This window comes from Plectropomus leopardus, chromosome 15 (genome assembly GCF_008729295.1).
Source record: "Plectropomus leopardus isolate mb chromosome 15, YSFRI_Pleo_2.0, whole genome shotgun sequence".
Classification (NCBI taxonomy): Eukaryota; Metazoa; Chordata; class Actinopteri; order Perciformes; family Serranidae; genus Plectropomus; species Plectropomus leopardus.
This window is the reverse complement of record NC_056477.1, coordinates 26,444,665-26,457,717: the sequence shown is the minus strand read 5'-3', so window position 1 is coordinate 26,457,717 and position 13,053 is coordinate 26,444,665. Positions and strand designations below refer to the sequence as shown.

The 13,053-nt window shown below is 40.8% G+C and overlaps 1 protein-coding gene across 1 annotated transcript in view; it reads right to left on the bottom strand.

Moving 5' to 3' along the window:
- Window positions 1–3,273: 3,273 nt before the first annotated feature.
- ttc7a (tetratricopeptide repeat domain 7A) overlaps window positions 3,274–13,053 on the bottom strand; it is a 52,133-nt gene continuing 42,353 nt past the window's right edge. Inside the window, exon 20 of the mRNA XM_042502243.1 lies at window positions 3,274–3,964. Within this exon, the coding sequence (XP_042358177.1) occupies window positions 3,746–3,964 (219 nt within the window). The 3' untranslated portion in view covers window positions 3,274–3,745. The remainder of the gene's footprint in view (window positions 3,965–13,053) is intronic.

Sequence of the window (13,053 nt, the reverse complement as noted above, 5' to 3'; positions counted from 1 at the left end):
TCGTCACTTTGTTATTGGTCATTATTCTATCCAATATGGCTGTGACTTATTTGACAAAGCTGTGTGTGGAGGTTGTGTGTGTGTCTCAGGCAGCCATTAAAGTACAGTAAGTACTGAACACTTGACACCAGTTGCTCCCAACCCTCATATCATACACAGACAATGTTGTGATGCTCCGGCGTAACCAGAGCGACACACCTGGGTGCTCTGACATCACGATGACGCAGGCGCACAAACACAATAAGATTAGCTCATTGACACCAGGTGTATATACTGTATATATTTATGTGTGTGTGTGTGTGTGTGTGTGTGTGGTGACGCTCGGTCCAGTGAAAAGAGCTTCCTCTTGTCATTCTGAGAGGCTTTGCAGCAGGCTGCTTCCTCCATTAATCTGTCTCCTTTTACTAGAGCTGTCAAGACCGTGGCATGTGTGTGCGCGCACGAGTGTATTCAAGCATTTGTACTGTACCGCACAATGTGTTCATGTGTCTCTCATTGTCAGTGTGTGTGTGTGTGTGTATTAGTGCATGTGTGAGCACACCATGTAATATTTCACTCCTTACCCACAGGGATTAGACCATTCATCTCCCGAAGCCCCTGTGTAGGTGTCACACACAGCGCTAATGAGGAGAGGATGGAACAAGGGAGAGCCGGTGAGCAAGGAGGGAAAAAGTAAAAATAGATTTTTTTTTTCGGACGGCAGAAAAGAGGCGACAATGATCGATAATTCCTGCATGGAAATCGAAGTATTGACAAATGGGAGGGACTTTTTTAAATGCCTGGAGCGACAGGGACGTGGGCGACTGTGGAGTTTAAGGAAAAGACAGAGAAGGTAGGGATTAGTGTTTGTAGCCCTGCAGGGATAGAAAGGGTTAAGAACTGGGGCTTTTGCTGGGAGCAAAGACTCTTCCCATAACACAAATCAATTTACACCATCCTGAGACATTGATTATAGCTGGCTCATACCTCACATGGTAACAGCAGACATCAAACAGACACTGTCAAGCCTGTAAAACCACACAACGGGGGCATTATCTGCCGAGTGTGTGTGTCTGTGTGAGTGTTGTTCAGCAGACCAGATATCTCTCTGCTTCCCCAGTTACTCAAACAAGGGGATGGCTGCTAGGCAACCAAGCCACATCACATCACATCAGGCAAGCCGGGAGAGAGCGAGAGACATCGAGAGAAAGAGAGAGAGAGAGAGAGAGAGAGAGAGAGAGAGAGAGAGAGAGAGGAGGAGGCAGAAAAGTGTGCTGGCAGTATTACATAAGCCGGCAGCCCAGTCCCACTGCTCACATTAATGTGGTTAGGCACTCGGAAGTGATGTCCATTAGTCACAAGTGACAAGGCAGGTGAAGACGCGGCATCCAGCAGTGATTTTTAAAAGCCATTGTTGTTTATAATGGAGAGCATTACGAACAGATGAGTCAAAAAGGAATAACATACACACACACACACACACACACACACACACATTATGAGTGTATGAGTCGCCTACTGTACCGAACAAACAGAATAGCGACTAATAACACCCCAGAGGGATGGTTTAAAACAAACACGCATGAGTGAAGATACATAAAATGAAGACATACTGCATGCACAAACAGGCTTACACATAAAACAACGACATATGGAGTGATATTGTCCCTGCTCGAAAATATATGAGCTCTTATTTGAAGATGAGACAGTGGGGGTGTTTGTGTGTGTGTACATGAAAGCTGCGTCAATCAACATGATCATCAAAAATACATCAAGGGCTAAAATAAAGATGAAGTGGAGCTGCTGTTGTGACTGACAATAGCCATATATATATATATATATATATATATATATATATATATATATATAGAGAGAGAGAGAAGAGAGAGATATGTATATATATATATATATATATATAATCTTTGTGTCTGCATAACATTCTATGTTGTCAGGATGCAACCAGCACATCTCTGCTATTTATGAACCATTAAATTGCTATCACATCATTCTGATTATTACAAATATTACTCATTTGTCACAAAATTGCAAAAGAGCTATTACTTACGACTTATAACTCCATAGGAGATGTACATTGTTACAGTACTTACATCACAACATTATTCTATCTATACAGTACATCACTATGACATCTGAATGCCCCTGTTGCTTTTTCTGCACAAACAGTATTATTGTTCAATATTAATGTCATTGTTTTTGTGTAAATACATGAAGAAAAAAAAAAGTAATTTTCTGCGATTTTTCAACTGATAATTTGTTAACAGTGAATAATGGATGCTAGGACTGCTCATATATAGTATTTGGACAATAAGATTGATAATTGAGAGAATGACAATGAAATTCACAGAGACTGACAACAAACATTAAATAAATACTTGTTAAAGGAATGCCTTCAAATTTGGAAAATACACTTCAGTCACTTTCTTGCTGAAAGTTGTGTAAAAAGATTGATACCACATTCATATCTGCTCTCTAAATATGAAGCTAAATCCCGAGGTAATGATGTTAGCTTAGCGTAAAGACTGGAAATGGGGAAACAGCTAGCCTGGCTATGTCTAAATAATACAAGAGATCTGCATACCGTAACAATGGTATTTGTGGCCCAAAGTCAGTGATGACTTTTTAAAATAACAACGTAGCGTAGTGTATTAGTAGCCTATGTGTGGCATACTACGCTAGTGACGTTAGATTAGTAACAAAGGAAAGTACTTATTCAAAGCCAGACCATGCTTTTTCTAAACCTAAACACAAAGTTTTCAAGTAAACTTTGATCATTTCATTACTTACAGGAAATGTTTAAAACTGCATTATGACGATGATATATGTCGTTTCGGAAGTGGGTGGAAATGGACCTTTTATTTGTGAGAAAGTCTTGATTGGAACCCCTGTTATCACCCTCTGTCTTAGACGCTAAACTAAAGTTTGGGTAACATTCTCCATAAACGCCAAAGAATCTTAAAAATGTTTTGTTGTCGTTAACATATCATATAACAATCTAAATCTCAATCTCAAGCCTTAATAACATCCTGAAAACATTTTCTGATGTTGCTTTAAAAAGTGTTTTTCCTTTGTTCTCATGTAACATTGTGGGAACATTTTATAAAAGGGCATTCTATGATCTGTCACTTCTCAACATCAACAAAACATTACCAGAAGGTAAAGTTAAAACTTTATGTCTTGGTTGGCATTTGACCTTACAGGAAGATTATTTAAAATGATAAACATCCTGAATAGAGTCTTTGAAAATTACATCAAAATATTTCTTTGAAACATTATTACAACTTGGAGGTAATGTTTGCTAGTGTTGTGGGAATGTTCCCTGCTAACTGGGCAGCATGTCTCGAAAGCAGAAAAAAAAATTGTTGGAAACAGAATATACAGAACAGTTTTTTGAGTTTTTTGCTGACGGAGATTACTTTTACATATGTTTATCTCACTGTTTGAAACTTTGACCATGTATAACATGAACATCTGATATTGTAACATTTTCTATATTTGACAGAAAATCAGGAAAAGTATAATAGGCTGGCTGTTACATTATATTTAACTGGCAGATATGAGTGGTATTGATCTTCTCATTAAGTTTTTGGCAAGAAAGCTAAGAGCCCAAAATGTCAAACTTTTCATTCAAGGAATATTTTGTCCCCCCAGCACTACTTTTAAATGTATCTGCATTAGTGTATAATTATCCAACAACAGGTCATTTCCTTAACCCTATAACCCAAACCTCCACCCCAGCCCTGGCCCCTCAAAGCTCCCTGGGGATGATGGTGAAGGGGCGGATGGGGCAGGAAGCCTCCAGCTCAAGGGCAGTCAAGAAGCAGTCAGGGGCCTGGCTGGCTTCCCGAGACTGCAGGGCCTCGCCCAGGCCGCTCCATGCCTCATGGGAGGTACTGTGGACCTGAACAGCATCACGGAGGACCTTCTCTCCGAGGTGGACACGCCCGGTTTTCACCAGCAGCCGCCCCTGGATGGACAGAAGGATAAAAGGGGGAAATATAAGAAATTTAGGTTTGTAAGTAACTACAAAAAAGTCAGTAAGTAGATGACCGAAATGGAACAAAGTGTTTTTTTTTAGGTTTAGAGACAATCCACTTGCTGATAGACCCATTTCTGAGCTAAAAGTTGACCTGTGGCGTGCTCTCGTTTTCACAATACATAACGGTAATATTGCATTTAACTTCAGTAACTCCTCCCTGATGTTTTTTTTTCATCCTAAATGTCTACCATTAAAACATTTTTCATAGCATGATAAGCTCAAGTAAGCAGATGGTGGCTTTTTGCAGAAAAAAAAAAAAAAGCCAAATCTTGGATTATAATGCCTGCTGTCCTGTGCACTGGAAAAAAAGGAAAAAATGCAGCAACAACAGCCAACTGTACTACACTTTACTAGAGTCATATTTAACTGGGATTGTACAACTGAAGGGAGAAAATCCACAAATCGTGAGATTAGGAGCAGTTGTCTGCTGAGAGATGATGTTGGGAGTTGTGCACACAGACACGCTCACAGTAATGAAAGCTGATGCTGTGTTTAACCTTTTCAAGTTGGAGGACAGACTGCTGGTCAAAGGGAACATTTAAGTGCAATCTAATTATTTAGAAGTATAAACTGCATCATTGCATAACCAACATTTGCTGATCACCAGCAGCTAGTTTAACATTACCAATGGTAACTGCACATAGTCAGACTCCTAGGAAGAGTGGCAGGCTTTGAAGCAAATTTTTGTAGTGGCTAAACAGTGGAAAAGCAACTACCCAGTCTGTTACGTAATTTCATTGGGCCCAAAAAGACTTTTTTTTGTAACCCTTTTATTGTGAAAGAGACATCTTAAATTAGTGGACACATTTTTGAACTTCAAAACCCTGTGAAATGACTTTCACTATCAGAATTGGAAAGTCTGGAAGACCTGCACAGTTGATTGATTTTATCCCCATTCAAGTTAGCAAAGTGCTAAACTGGAAGTAGCTGGAAGTCTCTTGGGCATCTGCTGTATTGGCCACACAGTGCGGAAGCACTGCCAATCAACTGCGTAGTTTTATATATGGCAGCTGAACTTTTTTGGCTTCACATTTCAGTGAGCTACTTGTATAAAAATAAATGGGGGCCTGCCTCCAATAGGCTACTGTATCCAGTTCTCTTAATACGTCCATGGTTCCAAAACCCTCCAAGTTTGAATGAGACAAAACAATTCTAAAATGTAGGTTTACTAGTGGCTAACATTGGCAAGCCAGCTAAAACACACAAACATGTAAATAAGACAATTTTGTAGCTAACAAGCTAACAAGTAGCTACCAGACCAGTCTGTCCAATGCAGAGAGACCAAACTGATATCAGTGATTCATCAGTCTCTCAGTAAGAAAGTGAAAAAGCTGACACCCCTGTCAAAGTCGAAATGTGATGTATTAATTGAATTCCAAATTATAATGCCTTACACTACTCATTACTAACGAATGTAGCAGTGCCTAACACTGCTCATTACCAATCTTAAGAAAGTTTCTTACATATCAGAATGACTGAACTCTAGCTATATTGGAAGGCTGAAAAACTACTAAAATTGTATAAAAACGCTTGGAAATAATGAGTTTATTGCCCAAAACATTCAAAGACAGTGGCATGTTCCTTAAAAGGACACGTTATTCCAAAGTCTTCATTTGCAGTGGCGTGCTAGGCGATTACAACTTGCCCAGGGCTCTGCCAGGGAAAGTGGTGGGTATGCATGCAATCTCTACACTTGCTGATTTTATAGTGTATGAATGTACAGTACTGTATATATGTTGTTTAAAAAGCTACGAAAGAAAGCAACAAGAAGTGTGTCACTGGCACTATCATGTAAACTGTTTGGAAATGTGAGTTGGATAAATGCTTGTTAAAGCTGATGTGTAAGAAAAATAAGTGTCGCTATGAGGGTGTGTGCATGTGTGTGAAGGAGTATATAGTATGCAAGACAGAGAAGGAAATCATGGATGATATCTGCTGTCACCGCGTTAAAGGTCGTGCAGAACTTTGTGTGAATGTGAAAGACTGTTGTGTCTCTTCGGAGCTCAGCTCAGTTGGGGTGCGGTGTGTTAGAGAGCCCGGCAGAAGAGGCTGTCACGCAACTGACCAACAGCATGGAGTCAAACCCCCCCCCCCCCCCACACACACACACGTATACAAGCAATTGTGTCACATGCACACTCAAGGTGACAACAGGCAGCCTCTCTTGCACTATATCATCCTCTCCCTTACTTTGACTATCTGTATCACACACACACACACACACACACACACACACTGAGCTGGCCTGAGGTCAGACAGACGAGTCTTGTTATGCAGTCTCTGCTCACAAGCTCCAGATTAATTGGGCTGAAATTCACATAGCTGTCTAGGGGCTCTGATGCAACTTTCAATAAAAGCACACACACACAGCACACACACACAATATCACTCCGTTCTCCTTTTCCTCACTGCTGCTGTCAGGAAAACACAGAGGAAGATGGATTGAAACTCTTGGGTACGAAGAAAACCTGTCACAGGATGTGCAAACAGGGTTGCCAGCTTGTGTGTGTGCATCTATATGAGTGTGCATGCATGATAGTGTGTGGGTGTATGCTCGAGGAGGATGATGTATTCCTTGCCGCCGGTTTGGCCACTAGCTTCCACATCTTACTGTCTGTGCTCTTGTCTCCAGACTCACAGGGGTTACATTGTTCCAACATTTCTAGCATAAACAAGCCAGCTACTGGGATAACACAAACACACACCAACACTCCCACCCTTCCATCTGTGCCACATGTCAGTTATGCTGGTAACTATGGAAAAGTTGATCCTTCTAGGCCAGCAGCTCAATCAAATAAACACTACCGTACACTGTGGTCTGATTGAAACAGAGGAGAGGCCCAACAAGACAAGCTGACAGGAAGGCACACACACTCACCAGTGGCTGTCTGTAAATTGCTAAAAGGAAGAGTTCAACACTGTCTTTTTGAGAATGAAATTGAAAGAATGATATTTATCTCACATCTGTGCATTAAGTACAAAGCTTGCTAAAGGACATGGTTAGCCTAGCTTAGTATTGGGGAGACAGCCAGCCTTGTTCTTGTCTTAAACAATATTATCTTGTTTATTTTTTACATGAACAAAGATGTAAAAAGGAAAATTTGTGATTCAGGAGAAGTTATACATTGAAGCAATTTCTTGACAAACCAGAGTTCATCCACCATCCAAAAAGGCTACTCTCATTTAGGGTCTCTGACTATAATGTGGGTTGTGTGACTTTCAGTGGTCTGTATGTATGGCTCGGATGTACTGTATAGGTTTTGGTTTTAGCTTGGTCACACCAGCATTTAAAATGGCAAAATTATTAGCAACATACGAAATTCCAATGGAATCACTACAATAACTGGATTCACTTGTTGGGACTAAGCATTAGCAATTCTTTTTTAGTGACTTTGTTTAGTGATAATTGTTGCACCTTATATTCACCACTTTAACCAAAAGTAATCTGTCTCTGTCTCGGCCACACTGACATTTAAAGTAATTAAATGCCTGAATATCCGAAATGGAGGAAGCTGTCGTAGCTTCGCTGTGCTCTACCATTGCGTTTTATTTCACCTCATCTGTCAAAGTATAACCTCCCCCACCAAAGAGATATGGCTAACAGACAGATATAACACAGTAGTCGACAGTACAAATATGTCTTTTAAATGAACTGGATCAACTTATTATCCTTTTAGTGATCAAGCTGATGAGTGAGCAATTGGTGGAACCATTAGCTTGTTTCCCTCTTCAGTTAAATAATTGAATCAGATGATCATTCCTGTAAACAAAAGGGAGTAAACAGCACTGTATGGAGAAAATAAAAAGAAGCTCAGGGAGCTTTTGTGACTAACTCGGGGTGGACTGCCCATTGTTCCGACAGCCTATAATTCTGAAGACCCAATAGTCCAATAAATAAATGATCCACTGAGGAAAAAGAGGATGTGTCCAAAGGCCCATTATGCCAAAACAACTGTGCATTACTCCTAAGAATTTTTGTCTCAGCAAACAGACAACAGGCTCTCCCAAAGCACATGGCTCACTGTCATGCTGAATGACATCATAGGACCTTTCTACTAAGTTAAAGACATGGCCCGGCCTTCTCTGCACTCTGCTTCTGATTGGCTTGTACTCGTTGCCTTCAGTTGGTTGGGTTTAAGCACGAGGACTGATTTTGGTCTGGGTAAGGGTAAGAACACCAGGGTAAAGATCAGGTAGGTCCAGCGATGTCTCTCTGCATAGTAATTAGCCATGTGCTTTGGTCTGAGAGAGTGCTATTGGAGAAAAGGTCCTTCCAAGCAATGAACATTTGTTTTCAGGATACTGGGATGTTGGACTGGCCCTTTAGTCTGATTGGATTATAGGGGCCTCAAAATTATGAGTTGTCAGAACAATGACATGTTCTAATTTGTCCTGGTGTTGTGCTAGCCCTCTCACTGTCAGCAGTTAGTATGTCACTAATTTTCAAGAATGGAATATTCCGTGGCGATATGCAGATTTCTCTCACTGTGCTACTGTTTGGTAAGACAAGGCCTTTCTTGTGGTAAGACTGGGAAAGGGTTTGCGTTTTTTTTATTTGCATCTGCACACAAAGTTGTTGCATTTTTGTTTGTGTAGCGGCAAAATAAACTAAATATAACATGTAAGTACGCTTTAGAGGTTTTAGTTAGATGTTTTTTTTTCATTTTGGATGAAGCCTGGTTAGTGCCCTGCCTCCAGTCTTTATGCTAAACTTGGATAACAGTGTCCTGGTTTTAGCTCAGTATCTAACCCCATGGATCTTCTTATCTCAATCTTGGTAAAACAAGCAACTTAGCATTTTGCCAAAATGTTGAACTATTCCTATAAGTTTGACAGAAAAGGGTATTAGAGAACGTTGAACATGAACTGAAAATGAGTAGGAATGACAAAGTAGGGAGAAAAATGTCCAAGGGAGTGAGCTGATAGGAGAAGTGAGTGACCAAATGTGTGCTCAAGAACATTTAGTTTGCTACCAAGTGAGTCTGGCAATGCACTGATAAAACTGGTATCTATTGGTTTTTCTTTAATTACTCTCAGCCATCTGTCTCCAGTTTTACCTTAGCTGATCCCATGGTGCTTGGCAGCGCAGGTTTGTTTCTTGTCGTGCCATTAAAGCACAACTGAGCTGAGCTGAGCCAAACTGAGCGAGTGGGCAGTGGTGTTTTCATCCATCTTTCAAGCTACATTTAAGCAAACTTTTGAAATGCTGCAAACAATACACAACGTTTAATTAAGCGTATTTCCATCAGCTAGATTGAGGGGACTGAGAAAAGCTTCCTGAATGTCACAAACAAACACACCCAACAGAGATCTGATTATGGAATTGATTAGCATTGGGGAAATTAGTTTTTGTTCTTCAGTATCAGCTGATATTATTCATATTTCATACTGTGCAAAGACAAAAAGGACTACTTTGTAATATTCAAACGTACCAACTACAGCTAAGCAGTAACCACAGAGATTTATTTATGGGAAAAATATTTATTGGATAACTTCTTTATGACTAAAAACTTTTTTCTGCCTGAAGTCAGAATAAAAACTTTTCATTATAGTTTGCATTATTTAATACTTGGATGCAAATCCAGCAAATGCATAAAGGAACACACTCAAAGCTATAGCATCAGCTGTAAACAAATGTTTGAGTGGATCCAAATGTAATTAACGAGATACTGACCAAACCATTGGTTAGCTAGATACACGACATAACCACAAAATCAGTCAGTAACAAAATGGTCATATGGATTAGTTCCCAGAAATTAATGTCTTCTAGACAGTGTAGCGACAGCTGAACTCTAAATTTAGACTTGCAATCTGCTGTTTTCAGCCATGCTACTGACAGAGCTGAAGAGCTGTAGCTGTCGAGACAATTAGGACAATAAGAATAACAAGTTAGGTTTGGGTACATGGTATAACAGTTTTAGTCCAGAGAGGGTTAAGTGTGTGCTTGGCATGGTTCAGGTCATGAGGTCCATAATCATACAATATGGCAACCAGAGGACGTTATGTCATCCAAAAGCCGTCTCTTAAACCGCTGTAGGCTAACATCTAATACACATACACAGTGTAACCCAGTGGCCCATTGCCCCGCCACTGAACCAGGTCGAGGGCCTCTACCTGAACCTATAATCCCATCAGTGGTTAAGTCTGAGCTGGCAGGGAGAGGTGAACCAAGGCTGTTGTATTTACCTCTTACCTCATATTGACTTGAACTTTCCTTTCTTATTAACCCATTCATATACCAAAACCAAATCTGTTTTTTTAGTACAAAGATACAACAAGCAGCTTATTTAGCATAGACTAAATCAGAAAACAGCTGGTCGGGCACAGTACAAACTTAACTGGAGATCTTGAGAGATGTTCTTAAGGATATTAGACTATTCATAATGTGGTTATACAACTGGAATAATAATCTTATAACATCTGTCTGACATTGTCATATATTCTTGCTCGTTCAAACTCTCCATTGAAGCTTCATGTTGTTTGTACTAAGTGCAATCTTCAAAGCCCAGACTCTATGTTTCTTCTGCCTGAAACTTAAAAAAGAAAACCTCTTAACACTTTCATTGAATCTGCTGTCTACAGTATGTTTAACCCAACAGCCAGAAAAAACTGTCGAGGATACATTGAAACTCTACAGAGAAACAACACTATGCTTAATGTGGGGTTATAAATAGGCATAAAAACTTCTTGGTTATAGATAGGAAAAGATTGTTTTGCTTTAAAATACCTGTTTTTTCAAAGCACATCACCACTGGAAACACAGCGTGGTAAAAACAACTGTTTTTCATCCCTCTATCGCCCCGTGAAACACAGCTTTGTCTCAGTAAAAAAAAAAAACATTAAAAAAAACCCAACTACTTTTCATGCCACTATCCCCACAACAAAAAGCAGGGATGTCTCCCCTAAACTACCCCTTTTCATGCCACAATCCGGGCATGAAACAGTGATGTCTAGGTAAAAAACATTTGCTGTATGTAGCACTATCCAGCAGCGACAGTTACCTATGAAACACACATTCAGTGCGTAAAAGGCCACTGGAAACAGTTGGTCTCAAATAGTGGTCTGTAGCAAAAGAGGCATCTCACCTCGGTGACAGGCCATCCACCATCCCCTCCTTTCCTGAGGACAAAGTCATCTCATAACCGTCACTTTAGAAATGTTGATATGATATGTATGAAATGTGCCGATGTAACATATTCATGGTTTGCAGAAACGTACAATGCCAATATTTTCTTCTGGTGACTTGGCTGGTATTCTTTGTTTTTGTCAGCATATGATAAGGACCATGCTGACCTTTACATCTTAAGCATTTCCAGCATGTAACGTCAGCATGCACCTGAACGGCATGTTTACATGGCAGATAGGAGTGTGTATGTACGTATTCAGCGTGCATGAGACAAAATAAACAGCATACAATGTGTCTGGAATCGAGTTCTGCATTGCAAAGTGCATCCTTACCTTCCCTCAAATTAGAGCTGATATATAAATATACAGCAGTATAAATGCAACGCGGCACGCACACACTTGTATACACTCACGTGGGAATATAGCAACAGGAAGGGGAAGAAGAGGGAATGAAAGGAAGGGGTGATAGAGGAGCCACCGGAAAGGAAAAGGAAGAAAGCAAGGAAAGAAGAGTGTGAGCGAGCGAGAAAAGCTAAACTGGGAACAATGAACAGAGAGGGGGATGGAGAGAGAAAAAAAGAGAGAGGTGTCAAAGAAAACGGAAAAAATAAGTGAGCCCAGATGAGCCATACATAGCAACGGAGGCACCAGCCAACTCCCAATCGTCTCTCTGCCCCCCCCCCCCGATTTTCTCACTCCCTCACACACTCCTTCCTTCTCTCTCTCTCCCCTCCTCTCTCTCTCTCTCTCTCTCTCTCTCCCTTTCCGTGGTTATCAGAGGTCTTGCTCAATAGAATATATTTCCCTGGTTGCTAGGCAAATCCCATAAAGCGGCAAGAACGTGCAAAGTGTTATAAATAATGTATTTGCATTATCTAATCAGCTGACAACCACCCCCATCCACACAGAGAGAGGAGAGGAGAGAGGGCAGAAAAAGACAGAGAGAGGGAGAGAGAGAGATGGGGGGCATTTGATAATTGGACTGCGATTAATTAAATGAGCAAAAGTCCTTGTCCTTGAGAGTATACATGCATATGTGAAGCGGTGTATGAATATGCTTCAGCTAGAGAGGAGGAAAAGTAAAGGGTGTGTGTTAACTGTGTGTGTGTGTGAGGCTGACTCAGAGCAGGCTCAGCTTCAGAACAGGAGGGATGAGATGTGGAGGATGTTGGGAGTGGGTCAGATTAATTTCATGCCATCACCGGAAGCCAGGTTGGGCCGTGTTTCAGGATCAGCTACCCATCAGAACACACACACACACACACACACGCACACACCGCATGCCACACATACACACACGTCAACTATACACTTACCATAATGAGGTTAACAGCACAGACAGACAAATCTGTAAAAGCTGACATTGCTAATACTGTGATAGATGAACAAAATAGACTCCTGTGGACTAAAACAACCTGGCTGTGACATTAAACTATAAATCTGTAGGTAGCCATTAGCACAACCATATATCACACACACACACACACACACACACACACACACACACACACACACACATACACACACATACACACACATACAGCATGCCAACATCCTATACTGGTTCCCTTCACTACCACACCCTTATCCATCCAAAAATACTCTGAAACCAGCAGCTGACCAGAGCTGTGAGTCACTGTCTGATCACTGCATTTCTCTCTCACTCTTACGCACACTCCTACACACACACACACACACACACACACACACACTCAAAGACCATGTGGACATGGTTGATGCTAATATGTAGAGGTGGAGTGAGTAAAGTGGTGTGCGGTGAATAAGGGAAGATGGTGGTGGTGTGTTATTATGAACCGCACCGCAGGGGCTGCTGAGCTTCTGTATGGCTTCCAGTTATGGGTTTCCCTTACTCACATTTCCCTTTCCTCATC